The sequence below is a fragment of the Sparus aurata genome, chromosome 7, assembly GCF_900880675.1.
Source record: "Sparus aurata chromosome 7, fSpaAur1.1, whole genome shotgun sequence".
NCBI classification, from domain to species: Eukaryota; Metazoa; Chordata; class Actinopteri; order Spariformes; family Sparidae; genus Sparus; species Sparus aurata.
This window is the reverse complement of record NC_044193.1, coordinates 21018391-21038546: the sequence shown is the minus strand read 5'-3', so window position 1 is coordinate 21038546 and position 20156 is coordinate 21018391. Positions and strand designations below refer to the sequence as shown.

The 20156-nt window shown below is 41.5% G+C and overlaps 2 protein-coding genes across 5 annotated transcripts; one reads left to right on the top strand and one right to left on the bottom strand.

Moving 5' to 3' along the window:
- Window positions 1-630: 630 nt before the first annotated feature.
- On the top strand, window positions 631-9301 carry ttc34 (tetratricopeptide repeat domain 34). 2 transcript variants are annotated; one of them, XM_030422556.1, is made up of 8 exons: window positions 631-966; window positions 2269-4037; window positions 4444-4666; window positions 5404-5596; window positions 5999-6165; window positions 7158-7431; window positions 7601-7815; window positions 8531-9301. In XM_030422556.1, exons 2-8 carry the CDS (start codon window positions 2326-2328, stop codon window positions 9074-9076), a joined length of 3330 nt encoding a protein of 1109 aa, XP_030278416.1. In that variant the 5' UTR covers window positions 631-966; window positions 2269-2325; the 3' UTR covers window positions 9077-9301. The 2 variants fall into 2 exon arrangements, with proteins under 2 accessions (XP_030278416.1, XP_030278415.1); XM_030422555.1 differs by having other exon boundaries at window positions 2269-4043.
- A 202-nt stretch (window positions 9302-9503) lies between these two features.
- On the bottom strand, window positions 9504-18625 carry LOC115584800 (aminolevulinate, delta-, synthase 2). Of its 3 annotated transcripts, none has more exons than XM_030422557.1 (10): window positions 18491-18625; window positions 16945-17296; window positions 16157-16252; window positions 15195-15417; window positions 14363-14547; window positions 14022-14201; window positions 12645-12809; window positions 10987-11255; window positions 10272-10434; window positions 9504-9922 (listed from the first exon to the last, which is right to left on the bottom strand). In XM_030422557.1, the coding sequence occupies exons 2-10, from the start codon at window positions 17273-17275 to the stop codon at window positions 9759-9761; spliced, it is 1776 nt and encodes a 591-aa protein (XP_030278417.1). In that variant the 5' UTR covers window positions 17276-17296; window positions 18491-18625; the 3' UTR covers window positions 9504-9758. The 3 variants fall into 3 exon arrangements, with proteins under 3 accessions (XP_030278417.1, XP_030278418.1, XP_030278420.1); XM_030422558.1 differs by lacking the exon at window positions 18491-18625 and adding an exon at window positions 17846-17952; XM_030422560.1 differs by lacking the exon at window positions 16157-16252.
- Between the last annotated feature and the right edge of the window lie 1531 nt (window positions 18626-20156).

Below are 20156 nucleotides of genomic sequence, written 5' to 3'. Positions count from 1 at the left end.
ATGTATGCACTGCTTGAGGAGCTTTTATTCTTGAGGTGGATTAGACCAATCTCATGAATTGCAAATTCTGGTTCAGCACAAAGAACAGCTGTCCTACATTGTCCATATTCCCTGAATAGAAAATAAACAGAACACCGAGGGACATTTTATCATATTCACATTACGCACATACAGCAATATTCACCTATAATAGTATAAACAAATGTTGGTATGCTGCCAAGAAGGACGTAGTTTTGATGATTATTTTTTTTTAACAACTGTACATGAATGCAGCATTTCCACAAGTTTAGCTGCCTAATAGCGCTGACGTTTGATAGGATATGTCAATTTAAGGAAACCCAACATGTTGTCTTATATTTGTTCGGTCTAATCTATTAATGTGCTTCGTTTTTTTCTATATTCTAGTTAGCCTATTTGTAAAAATGTGTATGAGGAAAACAATGAACGCAAGTAAGGAACTTAAATGACTTGTTCTCACTCACAACAATTCCTCTCCCTGTCAGCATTCTTGGAAGCATCATCCGTCGAGTTTTTTCTGCGTGAACGTAAAGGAACAGATTTGATCTCCATTAATGTGACTGGGAACTTTGAGCTTCGAGCTCGCTGCCCCACTCGGCTGTGTTGTGGTCTTCCTATGAGCACGAGCGTTAGCGGTTTCCATTGGCAACCGGATCAGAACAACAGCTCGTGCGTCGGGACCGTCCCGACAGCAGGAGGAACAGAGGAGCAGATCACCGTGATGAGAAGCAAGCTGCGGTTCATTTGTCTTTATCTTGTTGATATTTATGTGTCTTTCCCCCTTTTACACACTTCAAAAAGTTCGCTTCTGTTGTATGAGCGGACACACACCGTGTCGCCCAGGAAACTGTGAGAGGAGAGGTGTTAAATTACAAAAATGTGTCGCAGGTTTTCGGTTGTCGGGACGATCAGGGGCTCACAGAAAATGACTGGACACCGACCGCACCGGTGAGTTGTTTCCTTTCTTAGAAAGTCACGGGTTTTAACTCAGGTCTTGTTCAAGTTTTGGTGCCTTTGTTGTCAACAAAAGTTAAAGGAGCAGGTGGGTGAACCCTGGGCCTGGGGAAGTCCTCTCCTAGTGTGCAAGAAATAGGCATTAAAGGGGCACTGTGTCGAAGTTCGAAGAAATACAAACTCAAAATGTTTATATTCACGATATGAACGAGGTACAAACTCAGAAATATTCTTTTTTTTTCTACAACTGAATGAACAAGCGGTTCTCAGAGGAAAATAACGTCCCATATCACTGTTTGAAGCTAGGAAGGTGGCAGGGTCCGCAACATACAAACTGAGTGACACATTATGAAATTGTATTGTGCTTTAAGGGCAGGTTGTTTATTCAGTCATGAAAACAAAGAGTTTATTTTAGGCATAAAAGAAATCAGTCAATGAAGATTTTTGTGTCTCCCCAAAATTACTTAGTGTACCTTTAATTTGACTAATTCTAGCAGTAGTAGATCAGAGTATTTTCACGTGTAGTGTTTGTCTGTGTTACAGTTAAGTTAAAGTGCACCACAGATTTTGCTCCTTAAATTTGATATATTTTGGAGTAAGTTGCTTAAAGTTTCAGCAATATTAATGTCAACACTGAAGAAAAAAATAAGATCTTTACAGCACTTATTTAAAGCAGACGAGACTATCAAATAGGCTTCACAGCTTGTAATTAACACTTAATTAGACAACTTTTAGTATTGTATTAACAAAAGACCATACGACTGTTGCTCATTATGTAGACCATTGCATTTATACTGTTTATGTAGTTTTATTGCATCTGTTGTTTTTGCTTTGCTTTTCTTTCGTTTCTTTTTTCCAGCTTCAGTTTTTGAAAAGCTTTCCACGGCCAGGTGTTTTAAAATAGCATCTTGCCATAAACACTAAGTGCAGTCCCCCTTGTACTTGTGTATGGTTGTGTGTTGCAGCACCAATGTCACTGTTATATCCATGTCAAATAAATAAACTAAACTAAACTACAGTAAAATTGTGTCACAAAATAGTAACATTGAACAAGATAATAATTAAACATTAAGGCTGAAGTATAATTAGCTTAAACATTGTCATGGCTTCATATGATACAGGAATAGGACAGAACGATTGTTTATGTTGTAAGTGACACCTGTTGTTTTTCAATTATAATCAGTCAAAATATTTGCTATGAGAAACGTTTTGGCACAATAAACTGAATATTTATAATTCTTCCCAAAAAAAACCCCAAACAATTGTTATCCTCATTTTCTGTTGTTTCATTAACAGGCAAAATTTATGAACAGGTGAAGAGAGAAAACAGACAGAGACGCCTGCTGCCTGATCATGACTGCTGTGGTTCGTCCTCGACACAGTGTTTCAGAGCTTTGCGTGGAAGGAGACAAGTTCCTTGAGGCTGGAGAGCTCAGCAGGGCTACCTCTCTCTACATGTCCGCCTTCAGGACCCACGCCGCCTCCACCGTGTCCCACGTGCGAAAATTAAAGTCCCGCCTGAGTGGGGTGATCTCTATGCTAGAAGGTTGGCTTGACGGTCAAGGGGAGAACCAGCCATCTGAGTGTTTTAATAAAGGTCTTGTGGCCGTGTTTCTGTCCACACTCTGCCCCAACAATCTGTCAGCCACAATTTTCAAAATGGAGTCCCTCCTTCAGAGTGGTGGGCATGGCTGTGAGGAGATTTTTGCTCGCTGCACTGCTCTGCTTGATGGGAAGCAGAATCCTCACCCACAAGGTGCGACTGCCATTGTGTTGGAGATAACTCGTGCCCTGGCCTGCCTGTTCTCAGAGCCTCACAGTATCAAGGGGCTGAAGCTTTACCTCAAAGCTTACCAGAGCAACAAATCTGAAACCATCACACTGATTAGAAGCAGACAAGCTCAGCATGTACCCAAAATAGTGAGGGCTATTACAGACCAATTACTGCACATGCGTCCTTCTCTAATACTTGACAGCGAGTGTGCAGTGACAGCTAAGGAAAATGATAAACCAGATGAAAAAGCCTCTACAATTATTGAGTTTTTGTTGGCTATCTCACCTGGTAATAGAGAAGTTCAGGAACTTCAAGCAGTATATTTGTTTTTGACAGGCAGGTTTGGGGACAGTGCAGATGTGTACTCTGCTCTCCTGCATCATGGTCATTGTCAGAAAACATCTGAGAGTAGAACAGACAAGTCATTCCAAGAAAATCCTGAGAAGAGAGCTCGACTCTTAACCGGTCGAGCAGCTGCCTGCTTGTCAGCAGGTGGACGGACCACAGAGGCGTGCAGGGATCTGGGGGAAGCATTTGAAATCCACCCTGCCGCAGCCCGAGTTTATTTTCAAAAGCTTTTCACAGATCAGGGTACAGGGCTGGCTGCTCGCAACCATCTCCGTCAGCAGGCGGAGAGGGGCCTGTCTGGTTACAAAGACAGGGTCCTAATCCGTCCAGATCTGCGCTCCACTGAAGGAGTTGAACTCCTGGACCCTGTGATCACTCAGTTACGGACTCTTTGCCGCTTAGAGCCTGATGGGGGAGGCAGAGAGCTGCGGGTACGCTTGGCTGACTGCCTTCTCCTCAGAGGGGAACACAAGGAGGCTCTCTCTATCTGTAGCCAGCTAGCTGCTGCCCAAGGTCAGCAGAGCTATCAAAACACAGTGCAAGTTCTTCGTGGATATGCACGACTTCTCTCAGATGACCACAAGGGGGCGTTAGAAGACTTCCAGGCTGTGATCGAACACAACACCCCCCACCCATCCAGTTGTGTGCGGGCACTGTGTGGCAGGGGGCTCCTGCGCATGTTGGGCGGCTTGAACTACCTCACAGCTCTTGACTATATGACAGCCAGCAGGCTGCAGCCGCAGGAAACAGCACTGACTGTTCGCTGCTTGGTGCCGTGGAACTATCGGGGACTTTTGGTCACTGTTCTACTGGAGCAGGGACGAGTCATACTGGAAGGGACTGGAGAGCAAGAATCCAAGTCCTGTTCCAGTGAAAACCCCCAGCAGCCTCAGCAAGGGAATCAGCTGCAGGCCAAGTCAAAAAGAGACAACCACAGATCAGGGTTAGGGTATGACCTTTGACTCACATACAGTTCACTCTATAGGCCTTTTTTGGAGACATTTTGACATGTATATAAAAAATGCACATGTAAATAATAAAATCAGTGATAAGTTGAATCCCATTTAGCTGCTTTAGTATCAGGGTCCCGGTATTCGCCATGCAGGCTAATTGTCAGACTCATGGCTTTCTGGGACACTTGAAAGAATGAGCCACTGTTGATGTTGTCTGTGACAACTGTGTTTGCTGTTATGATATGTCAACAATATTTGCTTTGAAAAGGCTATTAATTTATTACATTTTTGATTCAAATTCATTTTAATTCAACTACAAATTTCAGTTTATGATCTCTGTCCTCATTCATGTTTTCAAAGTCAAATGCAGTTCCTTGGTATGTTGCACATTTTTAGGACTCCTGCTGGTGTCCAGTCCCTGGCAGTGCTGCTGATGGAGCTCCAGCCGGGTGCTGATGGGTCTCAGATCCTGGCAGCAGATGCCCTGTACCAACTTGGCCGGGTGGAGGAGGCCTACCGGTTACTCCTTTCTGTTGCGCCCACCAGTCCTCGGGCACCCATATTGGCTCGCCTTGCCCTACTGCAGCTGCACAGAGGCTTTCTTTATGACACCAATCAGGTATGTAGGTTTGGAGCAGTGAGGTCAAGGGCCACCAACATGATAAATAATAATGATTTCACGGTTCATGCCATTTGATTTCTCAATCCTAATTGTAATTTTCGCACACAGTACAGAAGCAGATAAACATTTATGATTTTTGTGAAATTTCTGCTCTTTTCCCAGTGTTTGTGTGCTACACAGTGCTGCATTTAAACAAAAAGTTGCAATGTAGCAGTTTCAGTGGTGTGAGCTGAAGTGGTCAGACCTTGATTAAAAATAGACAGGGGAGCTGAGGGGAAATATGAAAAAACCCAAACAAAATCCCTGATCGGGTTAGGGGCAGAACAGCCTGTGCTAATCTCATTCATCAAAATGGCCCTCTGGACACAGCTTCAGTGCACATTCAATAAAACTGGAACCACAAGGACTCATTTACACCCACTCTAATTTGATTTCTTAATTTGTATAAGAGATGATGTTGCATTTGCTAAACCTGGCGCCACACTAAATCAATACAGCAAATCTATTTGTGTCTCACCACAACCGCACCAGGCACAAAAAATACACATATGCTATTAAAATGTGTACTACAACATGATGAACTAAAGTGCTGACCATGCTGTAGTACTCAACAAAGCACCTTTGCAGTTTAAAAATCGAGGAAACAGATTACCTAAAAGTTAGCAAGTAGACTAATGATTTTAAGTTGTGAAAACAATAACAAAGATATTATCTCTGCTCATTTCCCCCTGCAGCTGCTGAAAAAGCTCATTCAGTGCGGTGATACAAGCTGCTTGCTGCCCTTGTTGGCGGTGGCACAACAGAAGGATCGGGGACTGCTGCAGGCTCACTGCCACTCTGCTGCAAAACGCATCCTGGTGGGCACGCGAGAGGAGAGCGCTGTCAGGGAGGCTGTGGCATATCTCTCCATTGCTATCATGGCCTCCGGTGATTAGGATCTGATTGATGAGCTATTGATGTTTGTTATTGGTCTGAGTCTGATTGTAGACTTAATTAATAGTGGGCAATACTTTAATCTAGATAGGGGGGTGATTACAGGGATAAAGAGAAGGGTTGGCACAAAACAGAAGCTCTGTCTCTGTGTGTCTGGCCTCAGTTCAGCAGAGGTACATCTTTCAAAACACTGAACACGAAGCTGGCAGATTGTCTCTGTATTATTTAACTAAAGACAGTCTGCCTGAGCAGATGCCTCCATTCAAACACATACATACTACTAAACCATGTCTGGATCAGTGCATGGTTATGAATAAATGCTAAAGTAACCAACAAAATGGAATATAACTATGCTGTGAATAATGTGAAACCAATCAAATAATTGTATTTTTCAAGGTGGCGAGGCAGCAGACTCTTTGCTGGAGAGAGCGAGCTGTTATGCCCAGCTGGGCCAACGAAAGACAGCCATCTTTGACTTCAGTGCCATTCTGAAGGAACGCCCAAAACATGTTCAGGCCCTCTGTGGACGAGGCTTCACCTACCTCATGCTGAACCAACAAAAGGTATTCCTGAGTTATAACACTGTCAAAACATGTATGATCTTTTCTCTGGCCCTCTGTTGACTTCAGGCTACACTAGACAGCTTTACAAACTGGTGGCTGCAACTGCGAGTGAAAGGTAATTGTTGGAAATAAACTTGAATTTCAGGTGACATAACACATGCAAAGTCTGTAAACTTACAGTAGCAATTCTTATGTTGACAAGAAGGACAGAAAATAATTTACAATAACGCTATCATCATGATACCTATAGAAATACATTTATTTAAAAAAAGCTAAAAAGCAAGTTCATCTGTAACTAATTTACTGTGTGTTTTGTGTCTTTTTTAGAAGATTACTAACACTCAAACAAGTGTAGGGAGTTGAAGCAAAAATCTGTAACGACAGCTTTACCAAAGTGAACAAAAAGAACAATTGCACTTCATGAATTTTCCCATTAAGTGGTGAGTTCAGCCAGTGTTGGCAGCCAAACCATTGGTCTACTATGGTACGGCACTGAACCAGCATAAGTTGCGTTTTGTAATACCAATCACAAATAATGGTCGGTTGCACACATAGCCCTGCTCCACTGGAGCATCACGCAAGGTTGTTATAAAGCAACCGTACCAGTAGCAACAAGTCTCTGTGTGATCAGGGCCTTTAGGTACATGACTACCACCTGCGATGGCAAAGCGAGAACAGAAAGAAATTGGAATGACTTTAAAGGTAAATAATTATTTACATGATATTATCATGTGTTTTTTTATTAACACAATATCTATATTTTATTATCATCAGTGCCAGTATTTTGCAAAACCCTAGTTTGATTTAATGTTGGCAAGATGGTCCATTCCACCACATTCTACTACCAGTAATCTTGGCAAATAGGATTTCTGGGCATCAAATCTGGGCATTCAATTTTGGCTAATAGATGATATATTTTTACATCTGTAGAGCAGCTGTAGATGATATATATTTAGTTTAAATATGAAATTCAAACTGCCTTTCCCCCTTAGGAGTGCACTCACGATATCCTGGCAGCACTGCATATAAACACTGACATAGTCATCAAAGACATCCTGTCACTCAAGGACAAGGCACGGAAGCTGGTCTGTGATTGGTTGCATCAGTTCTGTCGGACCAATCTGTCAGACATCCTGGTCGCTCATGCTGTCCCCTGCCATGAAGAGCAGCTCAGAGAGGCTTTTATAATTGGTGGAGCTCTGATGAGGACCGACTGCAGAGACCCCAGATGGCATCTCCTCTATGTGGACACACTCTTAGCCAAAGGTGAGATGGGAACTTTGCCAAACTTTGCTTCTAGATTTCTTTCTGGGGTCTTTGATAGCACTGGTTAGGAGATGCTGGTTCAGATGGTGTGGTGTTTCTACTTTGATTAAAAAACAAACAAACACACAATTGAACCCTTTCTCCTGCTGTTATGGTCTGTCTGCCCCAGGTGAAGTTAAGGCAGCAGGCACTCATCTGTGCCAGGTGTTTGGTCAGGAGCCAAGAGATGCAGTGGCCCAGGCCAGGGCGGGTGTGGTGGAGGCCTGGCAGCAGAACTATCACAGCGCAGCTCGCAGGCTCAGCAAACTGACTGAGAAAGATTCATCCAGTCTGGACTTCTTGCTGACCCTGATCCCATTAAATCAGCGGAAACGCGTGGCACAGGTAGGCCTAAGTGCAGGAAGCTGAGAATCAAACCCAGAATAATCAAAGTTCTTTGTATTGGCTGTGGCTTTATTTATTATTCAACCATCATAAGCAAATTTGTTTTATTAGTTTTTATTGCAGACATTTCCAGGACAGGAGTAAAGAATGCATCCATATGTCTGCTTTTGGATAGAGGACAATGTAACCAATACTTTCTGTATACAAAATAAAATACAACTTTTTTAGGATTTATGCATCACTGAAACTGCTAAGTGATGCAATATGTATTTATTAGACTGTACATTAAATGAACTCCCTGAAGGTTATGAAACATGAATCATTGCTGTCTAGTTTGTGCTGTTTTTCGGTCTCATCACATTGACAGAGCTGCTTGGTGATTCTGTGAAGGTCCTGGTATCTGTTCTCAAGATCATTTTCTTTTGTCACCTTTATGCAAATTTTATTTTATCTCTTCTGCCTAATGTTTTTACACAGTGTCTTTCTTATTTACAATACAGACTAAAATATCGTGTTCTCTGAATATTTCACCATTGATATTTCATATGCTTTAAATGGACAGTAAGGTCAGAAAAGATGAAAAAAAGTATACATAATGTATGATGGAGAACGTCATTGAACAATATCATACTACTTACAAGACAGAGCAACAACAAACATGTATTTTTGCCTTAATAAACTGTATACTTATTGTTCCGTATCTATATTGTAACAGGCAGCAGCACAGGAGGCCAGCAATGTGTCCTCAGGTGGTCAGTGGGATCAGGCCATCTCACTCCTGACTGTGGCAGTGCAAGCTGTGGGCAATCACAGACTCCAGTATCTTCGACAGCGGGCTGCCTGCCTCGCTCAGCTTGGCCTACACGAGCGGGCCGTAGCTGACCTGGACAGAGTTATCCAGAGACATGACAGGTCTGACATCGGCTCCTCAGATGATCCTGAAGTCTGGGTGGAGGACCTGTGTCGGCGAGGCCGCAGCCTGGTGATCTGTTCCCGAGAAGGAGCAGCTCTGGAGGACTTCACTCGGGCTTTGGAGCTCCACAGGAACAGAGCCATCCAGTGTGTGGAGGCTGGTCTGGGGAGGCTGCGTCTGGCTGAGTGCTTCCTGCGGGGGGCGTTGCAACACTATGCGAACCAGCAAATCGATAAAGCCTGGACATTCATTGAATGCGGCCTTGTTGTGGACAGTGAGAACGCAGAGCTCCGCAGACTGAGGGCTAGGGTCAAACGAGAAGTGGCCAGTCCCTGCAATGTCAACTAGTCACACAGGGAGCCGGAGCTCTCAGTGACTGTACTTCGAGATTGTGGAGTTTTAATTGTGGAGGAACAACCTCACTGATGAGAAAGCTTTTAATGGCTCTTTGAGGACTCGGAGCTTCACTTCATATTATGTCTTCCGATTTCACTTAAAGTCTGTAGGATTAACAGTAGTATACCATGTATGAGAGGGTTATGTGAGAGGTTTTTAACACCGCAAATGTATTGATCACTTGTGATTGTGCCTTATTTCATGAACCAATTATCATTTAGTTGCAAAATGACAATTGAATTAGTGTGGAAAAGAACACTAAACATGACGGTCGTTATGATTATATGGCATGAAGTAAATCACGAAACATGAAATGAAAGTTTAATAGTTTAATTCAAACCATCACACCCAGATATAAGATTGAAGAAAGTGCCCAGTGTGCAGGTTTTGTGCTTTTAAATGGAGGATGCACAACTTTATTTAATCATAGCAATGAGAGCAAACACAATTTAATAAGCATTAATGCAGGAAAATAGAAATAAATACTGGAGTTTAGTCCGATACACTTACATAAAATAAAGTTTAAACATTCTCAGTGTACATGAAGTTGGACATTAAGAATTTAAAAGGATGTTGGATGTAGCATTAAGTGTATACATATGCTGTATGTGTAGGCCCTACAAGTACTTTGGTATTATGCAGACACAGTAATGTATTGTGGTTCCATGTTGCCGAAATAGGATTTCTCCCATTCACTCATAAGGTCAAAGTGCAGCGGACGGTCACAGAAGGTGCAGGAAGCCACTGACGGGGTGTTGAGCTGGAGCCCTGCTTCCTGCCACACCCCCACCAGTTTATCTGTGAATCAAACACAGACATTTACAGGAATCAACAATTAAATGCCAGTATTTATTTTTCTATGAGTTCTCCGTCCTGAAATGTCATCGGTGGTCATCTTGGCGCGCAAGCACTAAGGTTACGATGTTAGCTTTTTAATTTAAAGATGTCTGCGGAGCGTTGTCTTTTACTGCACTGCAGTATAAATGGGGTGACATCTGAATGCCAAGAGACTCACATATGCATGTGTAGCAAAGAGACTCACTAAGGACAAACATAAACCACTTCCAGCCACTGTCCCCACTTTACTTGATTGGACGATCAGTAGAACAACTCTGACCTAATTTTCAGAAAGGATCCGAACACTCACCCACGAAATACTCCATCATTGCTGGGTCATGGTGAGGAGACGGAGCCAGGCGCAGCAGCTCCTCACCCCGAGGCACTGTGGGGTAGTTGATGGCCTGGACGTAGATGTTATGTCTCTCCAGCAGGATGTCAGACACCTTGGTGTTCAGCTCAGCGTTGCCCACCTAGGAAATGGATCATGGAAGGAGATCCGAGTTGTTCAGAGCTTTTATTCAGAACAGTCAGGTCAAACATGCGGGAATCAACCCATTACTGTGGTCATCTTGTTATATTGAGTGTTAATTGTGCTGCTGGAATTTAACAGTGTAGTGATAATCATATTTTGCATTTAAAAGAGGTAATTACTAATTGATTAATAAGATTAGGATTTAGATGATGCGATAAAAAAAACATGTATTCGTATTTGAATTTTAAACTAAAATCACTTAATAAATGGTATCATAAAAAGATTAAAGTTTGCATACTAAAAATGCAAATGTGATTAACTTAGTTTATTTGTTAAAGTTCTAAATTAAATCATAATTAAACACACTAAAAAAGTGTCATTAATCCAAATTTCACACTACTTATATCCTGCGCTGTACCATACACATGAAGACATTTTTACTTTTCATAGTAGAAAAAGCTCAGGGGGAAGTTTTGTTATTTTGCTATTATTTCTAAGAGGTGGAGAGAGAAAAAGTAGTAGAGGCAGCAGCCCTGCTAAGTCTTTCTACCTGTATGGGGATGATGTGGCTGGGGCAGTTGACCACAGGCAGGCCCTTGTCCATGAGCAGCTGCCTCATGTGCTTGACGTTCCTCTGGTGGGCTCTGCGGAGCGACTGCCCCTCGGAGCTCTTCAGCACCCGGACCGACTCCAGGGCTCCAGACAGGACCATCGGGGGCAGGGCGGTGGTGAAGATGAAGCCGGCTGCAAAGGAGCGCACCGTGTCCACCAGGGCGTTGCTGCTGGCGATGTAGCCTCCAACACAGCCAAAAGCTTTGCCTGGAACAGCAACAGGTGACGGAAGGGCTCAGAGGTGAGGTGATGGAAAGTTTGATCAAAAACGGGAGTAACATGCTTATCTTGGATATTTCTGCTTTATAGAACTTCAATTTTTCTATAATAATGCATTTCAGAGGACAAAGTCTGATTGTGCTTTTTAGTTTTTTTTTTCCTGTCCTTTAATGTTTTATAAAGGTTCTTCTGCATTGAAAAGGTGTCAAAAGTTAAATCGCCCTAAGTCCACTTCACTGGGGTCTCCTTTCTCCCACCGACAACACTGCTCCTGAAAAGCCTCATCAGTAGTCTATCCTTTAATTTTGTGTAACTTTTGTGACATCACACTACGCCACCATGTCACACATTTGCATAATGTGTGCCTATATTAATAGTAGAGGTGAGGCTGGAACTGGAAGCTGAAAATACAACAATATTTTTTGAATATTATCATTATTTTTTTTTTTAGAGTTTAAACTACCTGACTGTATTTAAAATTGTTAAAATAATAATTTATTTTGATTTTTAATTTTTACATGGTGGCATTCCAACTTTTACTAAAATAAAGAATCTGGTCCGTCTTTCTCTATCACTATGATAAGACATGAAACATTTTGTCTTTTTAGTGTCTGAAAAATAGTTGAAATTAAGATGTTTTCTGAGATGTAGGGATGTACTTATTGTATTTGTTAATTTCTTTGATAAAACATCTTTTTCTGACACCATATTTTTATTATCATTTAAAAAAAGGTAAATGACTTTCTTTCATTTAAGGTATTGATAGAGAAACTACACACTTGCTATTTTATTTTGAAATCTCAAATGTTTGACTTAAATATAGTTGCATGACATCAAACAATTATGACATCACCATTATGCACTAAATCGTACTGTGGTTTGTGTCTCGATATACCATTAATTGGTTATTTCTTTATTTAACGCTAAGTGAACACTTCTAGCCAGGACTTTTAGTCAAGTGATGTAATCCAGGATTAGTTTACACTTGATGCTTTCTTGTCAGGGATTTCTGCCTAAAACCTGAAAGTTGTCATGAAGCTACACACAGCATGGTCACCCTGATGAAGTGTTATCAACGAGACCAGAGAGGGAGTAGAGCCGGCACCCAGCTGATAAAACCTCTGCTTCCTCTGAAGAGGGCTCACTTCTCTCCTGCCCTCATTTAACCAACACAGGAGCAGTATCGGGCTTGTTAGGAGGGTATTGCTGCCCTGTTGGCAACATGACACTGTCAGTTAGCGCAAGTGGCTTTAAATGGGAGTCTGGCCAAGAAAAGAGGCAATTAATCTATGACGGTTTGAAGCCGTTTGCCTTGCCCTTTTAGTCATTTCTCTTAACGTTTTAAGGAGTGGAGTGGATTCTTCTAAACATACTCACCTAAGGTCCCAGAAACAATGTCAATCTTGTGCATAATGTTGTCCCTCTCTCCCACTCCAGCTCCATGGGCTCCGTACAGGCCCACAGCGTGAACCTCATCGACAAACGTCAGAGCTCCGTAGCGGTGAGATACATCACACAGCTCTTCCAGAGGACATATGGCACCTGAGACCCCCAGAGAATAAGGTGTTATAATCAGAACTGTGCAATATAGGGGAACAGCAGAACATCCGAGCTATACATTTCATCCCTTTGTAAGATCTATATATGTGGACTGCATGTTGAGAGTCATTCTCACGATCTGACAGCAATAAAATCTCCCCTTCATCCACAAATCACACGACATTTATATAAAAACGAACATTTTGTGTTAGGGTTTTTAAAAAAAAATCCCCCTGGATATGTTCACAGTCAACCATTTAGTCTGCCTCAGCTTGAGCTTTATAGAGCTGTCAGCAGTGTAATATCCCACAGAGAAATAGAGCTGCGGAGGGAAACTAATTCCTCCTCTGGGTGACAGTGATGAATGACAGATAACACAGTGAATAATCGTAGATTATAGAATTATAAATAGTCCAATCATGGCTTTCTTTTTATAAGCTATTAATCATGAACTTGATGAAGACTTGTGGACCTTTTTCGGATTTGAGGTGGCATTTCTTTTCATTAATAGACCAAACATTTACATGGAGGCCATTTTCCTCCGACATCACGCTCAGGGTGGGAAGCTCAAGCATCGTACTGAAGTGCTCCAGGTTGCATGTCAATAAAATGTAGGAAACTTCCTCGCTAACGTTACTGTTTCATTGTGTTGATATGATAGGAAAGGTGGAAATTGATTCTAAAAAAATCTGTGCACATCTTTGACACTTTCACTTTAATCCAGAAGGGAAACACACAGGGATGTAATCAAACAGCAGTGTTAGCTTGAAAGTGATTGAATGTTAATGTTAGCTAGAGGGTGATCAAAAATGTTGTTTGACCCTTTTCCCCTTTTCAGTTGCGGATCAGTCAGGAAGTGGTAAAATGATAACAATTGGTCAAATGTAGCACATTTCTACCTAGAGACAGCATTTGATCTATCTATCTATCTATCTATCTATCTATCTATCTACATATATATACATATATATGTAGATATATATATATATATATATCTATAGAGAGAGAGAGAGAGAGAGAATTACTGTAAACCTAATTTTACTCAGATCAGTCTGAGTAAATGAGTAAATAAAGATTTGCATCTCTTGACTCTTGATTTACCTGATATAACTCTGATTGCATATAAAGGTTACGTTCAAAAAGGTTACCTTCTGCCATGTATCTGATTAATTGAATAAATGAATCCTAATAATCTAATGAACATTTAGCACTCACCATCCATGGAGTGCACAGTCTCAAACGCCACTATCTTGGGTGTCTTGGGGTCGGAGCGTCGCAGCAGCTCCTCAAGGTGTTGGCTGTCATTGTGGCGGAAGATGAAGCGCTTGGCTCCGCTGTTCCTGATGCCCTGAATCATTGATGCGTGGTTCCCTGCATCGGAGTAGATCTCGCACCCTGTACAACACAGTGAACGCAGCATGAAAACCTCTAAACAGTGTCCGCCCTGAGATACTAACACCTTTTCTACAGTGTGGTAAAATTACAGAGCATCTAGAGATGTGACTGACAGACACAGCCTGTGGCTCACTGGTCAGAGGTCAGAGGTCAGTGTTTACCTGGAAGCATCTTAGCCAAAGTGAAGAGGGTAGAGTCATTTGCCACGAAGCAGGAGGAGAAGACGAGAGCTGCATCCTTCTGGTGGAGCTGGGCCAGCTCCTTCTCCAGAGACACGTGGTAGTTACTAGTGCCGGAGATGTTCCTGGTGCCACCCGCTCCTGCACCGTGCCTCTCCAGGGCATCACTAAAATCACCCAGGATACATATTGGATACATATACATGCCATGAAAAGTCATTTTGTTTCAAATATTCCTTCAAATTCAGTCTGAAAAATCTAAATAATGTCTCCAAGTGCTACAAAACCCACTATTTACCAAATAAGATGAAGGATCTTATATTGAGAATTGAGAAAATCATTTTTCACTTGAACATCTACCATCAAACTACAAATATTCCTAATGACTTGATTCCGCTTCAGGTTTGCTTTTTGCCTGAGTTGTAGAATCAAGTTAGAAAAAAAAAACCCCATGAGACTAGCTCTTGATCTTCTTGACAGACTGAATTAATTTAACTTGACATTTGCCTCCTTTACAGTTGACTTGAGACCTGACAATAAGCTGGTATGATCTTGGATGATAAAAAAAAAGTCAATGAGACAGTGACAGGCAGGTCTTTGAGCACAGTACAGCTTGAAAAATTAATTAGGCCTCTGCATTGGGAAGACTTCATCTCCACTGTGTAAAAAAATCACTAGCTCAGTATCAGCTTTGAAAGGAAAATTCAGTGTCAGACACCTGAAAGACGTTTCCAACAAAATTTGCCGACTTGACACTTGATTTTTTCTTTGACTCAACTCAATCGAGAAGACTTTGCAGACATTATCATTTTACCTGATGGCACCGAGGACCCGTGGGTGGCGACTCATCCCCAGGTAGTCGTTGCTGCACCAGACGGACACCTGGGAGCCCTCCCGCCCAGAGACGGAGTAATCGTCCGCAAAAGGAAAGACCTCGGCACTCCTGTTCACGGTCTTGAAGACTCTGTATGTGTGGTCCTTCTTCTTCTCAGCAATCTTCTCCATGAAGAAGCGGTCGTAGTCGTAGCTGGGCCCAACTGCAGGAGTGACAGACTTTAAATCACTTACAGCGATCAATAAACAGCAATTAAACTAATATCGAGGCATGAGTTAGTAGACCACATCCAGTATTCTTATCCTTTATATGAGTAAGAAAATTCGAATAATAATAAAACTACGCTGAAAACACACTGTCGTACAAAGAACTACATTGGAAACACTACTTAAAGAAAAGTCTGTTAGCATAATCAAGAATCAGGTTAGATCAAGATCAGATTACAGATATATTTAATAATAATTTAATATATTACAAAATTAATGAAAATTTTAATGATATACCAGTCTGTACCCATGACAACCGATCACAAATATCACACAACATCACTCTGGTCCTGAGTAAACCGAGGACTCATCATTAAGTCATTTCATTGCTATGTCTTTCTCTTGTCTCTATCTGCATATGTTTGGTATTGAAGTAATCAAAAAAGTAAGGGAAAGTTATCAGGTTGCATTACTTTGATACTGTGGTACTTGGATTGCGTTACCGTTTACATTTTTCCAGAGGTAATTTGTGACTGTGTCAGAATGCAATTCCCTCTGAAACGTAGTGGAGTAGAAGTATAAAGTGGCAAGAGATTAAATGCTCAAGTCCTTTAGATGTGTGCTTATGACTAGAGTTTCAGTAAATGTACATAGTTTCATTCCATCACAGACTGCATCATATCAAACTGATAGTTATACTAGTGGCCTCCAGCTCATTTTAACTGTCAGTCATACCCATGTTGTCTTTGAGGAGGTGGGTGCAGGTGTCGGCCTGAGCTGGTGTCGGGAGGATTAAATCCTTCAAACCCTTCAGCAGAGGAGTCATCAAACCTGTGAGAGAGCAGAGCCGGTCTGTCAGTGACGCTGCTCCCATTTCTGTCTTCGCTCTGACGTTTGGTGAATTCACTCCACTACAGGTGAAAACATTGCTGTTCATGCACTGGTCTTTTTGAGATTTGAGATTCAGTGTTTTCTTCCATAAAATGTGTTTCTTCAGAGTGGTGGAGAGAAAATATTAAAAAATAGCCTTAAGATGTTTTTTTTTTTTTTTTAAATCAGATTTCTGAAAAGAAAAAGTGTGGAATTTTCACACCACCTATCTTTAAAGGTTTCTCAGACTCATGAGCCCGAAATCTCAACTTCAGTAAATACACCAAACTTTCCTTGGCAAAAGGGTTTGTTCATACATACTTCAGAGTCTTGATTTATATAAGATCTTACTCCAACAGTGTTTTCTGATTCATGGAGTGATCAGAGGAGATCTCCAAACATTCGACTGTAAAATCCTTTGACTCTGATGTGTCAACAAAATGAAGCAAGGGTTTTGAACCTGGCTTTATCCGGAGTTCAGATTTCTGTTTTGGAAACGTATGCTGTTCAGTGCATTTTTAATAAGATACTGCCTTTTTTGTATGTTCAAACATAAAATATCAGAAAACTTGTGATGTGAAAAAACATTTGTTTCCCCTTAAAGTGACTTTGGTGTCACTGCAGCATCTCTACGGCTGCTTCCTTCCTCCTACCCTCTTTGACGTCCTCCTGCACTTCAGGGCTGGCTCGCACCATCCCGATCTGAGAGCTGACGAAAGGGCAGCCCTTCGACACAGACTCAGCCACCTGAGCCGCCGACTGAGCAAACAGCCTCCTTTGATCCAGGGTGGGAAGTTGTTTAGTCTTCGGCGTGCCAGAAGAGACGCCCAGCTTGGCGTCCAGAGAGGCTGGGCCGCTCACGCTGATCTGTCGAGCGATGATGGGGCACCGATCGGCCAGAGACATCAAGGTGGCCCCTGTTCTCCTCAAAGCCGGCTTTGGGGCAGCTTTCAAGAAGGGGCAGTGATGAAGGAAGGCAGCCATTGCACTGCAGCTGTTCCTAGTCTGAGATAAGATGAACATGAAGTGGAGAATTTATTTCGTTCTATGAAACGTGCCATACTTCTGTAAAGAGTGTGGCTTTTATTCCAGTCAGGATGTGCCAAATGCTTTTTTACTTCTCTAAAAACCTGCACCACAAAAGCTAAAATCTCATCCCTTACAGTCAGGTGACCAGAGTGTAAATTGAGAATGACTGGTGAATGACTGAACTTCAAAAAAGCCCATCCTAGTTTCTGAAGTGAAACATGTTCAGAGGGGATATGCAGGGGCTCAGTTCAGCTGTGGAGAGCAGTCGGTGCCTCCTCCAGGGAGCGGCAGGTTGCCACTGTTTATCTTCACCCTGCAGGCGCTCAAGTGCTGCCCCGACAGACGTCATCAGCTGATTACCGCAGTATACATATCAAAAATGTCTCCATTATACACACAACAGGGATGTGTCTCATTTTGTTTTGATAGTTTCGGTCCATTATTTTCCTGCTGTGAAAGGTTTCTCCGACCATGAGGATATAAAAATAAATGCTGGATGTGAAACTTTGCCAGTGAGAAACCCACCCAAACAATAACTTATCTGCATTTCAATAAGATGACGAGCGTCAGTATGTGCAGCTTGGTTTACAAACGGAGGCCAGCTGCATCACTTCCCCAGCAATCTCCTGCGGTCAGCAGATAAGCCAATTCTTAGGATCTGTGGCTTTCCCTTGTGGTCAGATCTAATCTTACATCAGCCCCTCAAACACCAGGGTCTTTAAACACAAGTAGGTCAAAATGTTACTTTATCCTAGGAAAGTCTTTGTTGTCATTGAATACATTTAACTACTCATCACAAGCTGAAAAAAAGCCACACATCCTCATCATAGTCATCTGTAGGCTGTTAAATCCACATCTCGTGTTTCTGCTCATCAACAAATGTTGTTCATAGATCAAATTCTGTTCATGAATAAACATAAAATAAATGTGTATTCTCCACTAAATAAATTAATGAATAACATATCCATAAATAAAGCACTTCACGCTATATTCATTATTAAGTAGCATACAACTTTAGATGTTGTTATAAAGCATTGGAAAGAGGTGTTTATAACAATAACACTAAATATAAAAGAAAGTAGCACCATTACTTCTACTGCCAAGTTAAAGAACACATTTGAATATTGATAATAATGTAAAGTAATGATGAACACCAAGCAGGAAGCTCACCTGTTGACCTGCACTGAGGACGAACTTCGAAACAGCAAATAGACAGATTGTCACCAAGTGTCAACAGATATCGTTCAGATGTTGAAGAGCATTATGCAATCAGCTCAGCCCCCACCCCTCCCACGGCCCCCAGCTTTTGGGGCCACCCAGTGAAGTGTGTATGTGTTTGTGTGTGTGTGTGTGTGTGTGTGGTATGTGTGTGGGAGGTGCAAAGCTGCTGATAAGGCTGCATTAAAGTTCTGTAAAATGACTTTCACTTTGATGTCTGAGCTGTTGAAGCGGCGATGCTGCGTTTTCAAAAACAACACACTGCACATGTAAACAGTCTGTTTGTTCGTTTGATATTAGGAGATTTAAATTCTGTAAGACACAGCAAGGTCACTGTGAGGAATATTTGTGATATTCTACATATATTTAAGTGTATTACAGTATATGTAATAAAGTGTTGTAGTTATTTTTATGCCTTCCATTTCGCACTTAGAGGTCAAACGAAATCAGGAATATAGCTTGAAGCTCAACGCATCCTCCATGTACGCTCTTGTATTTTCACTTGGCAGTTCATCAATAATGGTTTAGTATTGACACACTATACCTTGGCGAGCAAGAGGAGGAACTTTTTGAAGATTACCTGGGAAAGTGTGGATATTATTTTTTAATACATGGTTAAACATTTAACACAATCTAATATCTGGAAGAATGGATATTTTTCAATAATTCAAATGGAGTACAATCACAAAAACTGAACTGGGTTTTCAAAGCCATAGGTTTTCTTCGCACTGTAAAGGTGCAAAGGCACCTGTGGCTGATGGCAACACTCATTCCGGGGCTACAGTATGTGTATTACAGCAATCTTGTGCCATGTTCTACCAATGGTTTACTAATACTGGCTCACTGTAAAATAGACTTGACTCAAAATTGGAATCTGATCTATTCTTAAAGTTTAGCTTGTGTTCATTTTGCTCCTAAAGTCACTTCACTTTGAATGGTTAATGCTATTCTGTGTTTATTTGTTTCTCAATAGAATTGTCTTTATTTTTCTTGTAAACTGTATGCAGGAGGACAGCCGCAGTGATGCCACTCAACACAGTATTGCTGCATCCTTTCTGCTTAGCAACTACAGTGAAGGTTTCAGCTGTTTAAAGGGTTAAATAACGTCTTTCAAATTCAATTTCAACACCACCTGGAGGACCATTTTTGTCCCTGACAAAATTCACCTCTGATCCATCCCATTCACTTTGCATAGGGACACGTCTTATTCAATAACTTATAGGTCAATGCCACAGTGTCTTTGGTTACTTGTTGAATGAGACACACCTGTTTTTACTGGTTGTTTTTAATTGAATTTTCTATTTTTCATGACTATCTTAGGTCTAATGTCAGTCATTAACTGAAGTCAGTTTACTGCCTGTAAGCCTAAGTCCAATTATGTGAAACTTTTGAGAAAGTCATCTAGAAGAAGATGAAATGACAATGATGAGCTAACCTATAAAGGAATTTATTTGACATAAGGTCAAAGGTCAGGATAATATAAATAAAGTTTGACACTTGAAGACTGAAGTCATTTTTCTGCCTCTGACCCTAAACCTAAGTCCAACTATTAGGGATTTCAAAAAAAAAATGTCACTACATATAGGGCACCTTTTTGTAGAGAAATTTCTTTATTCAT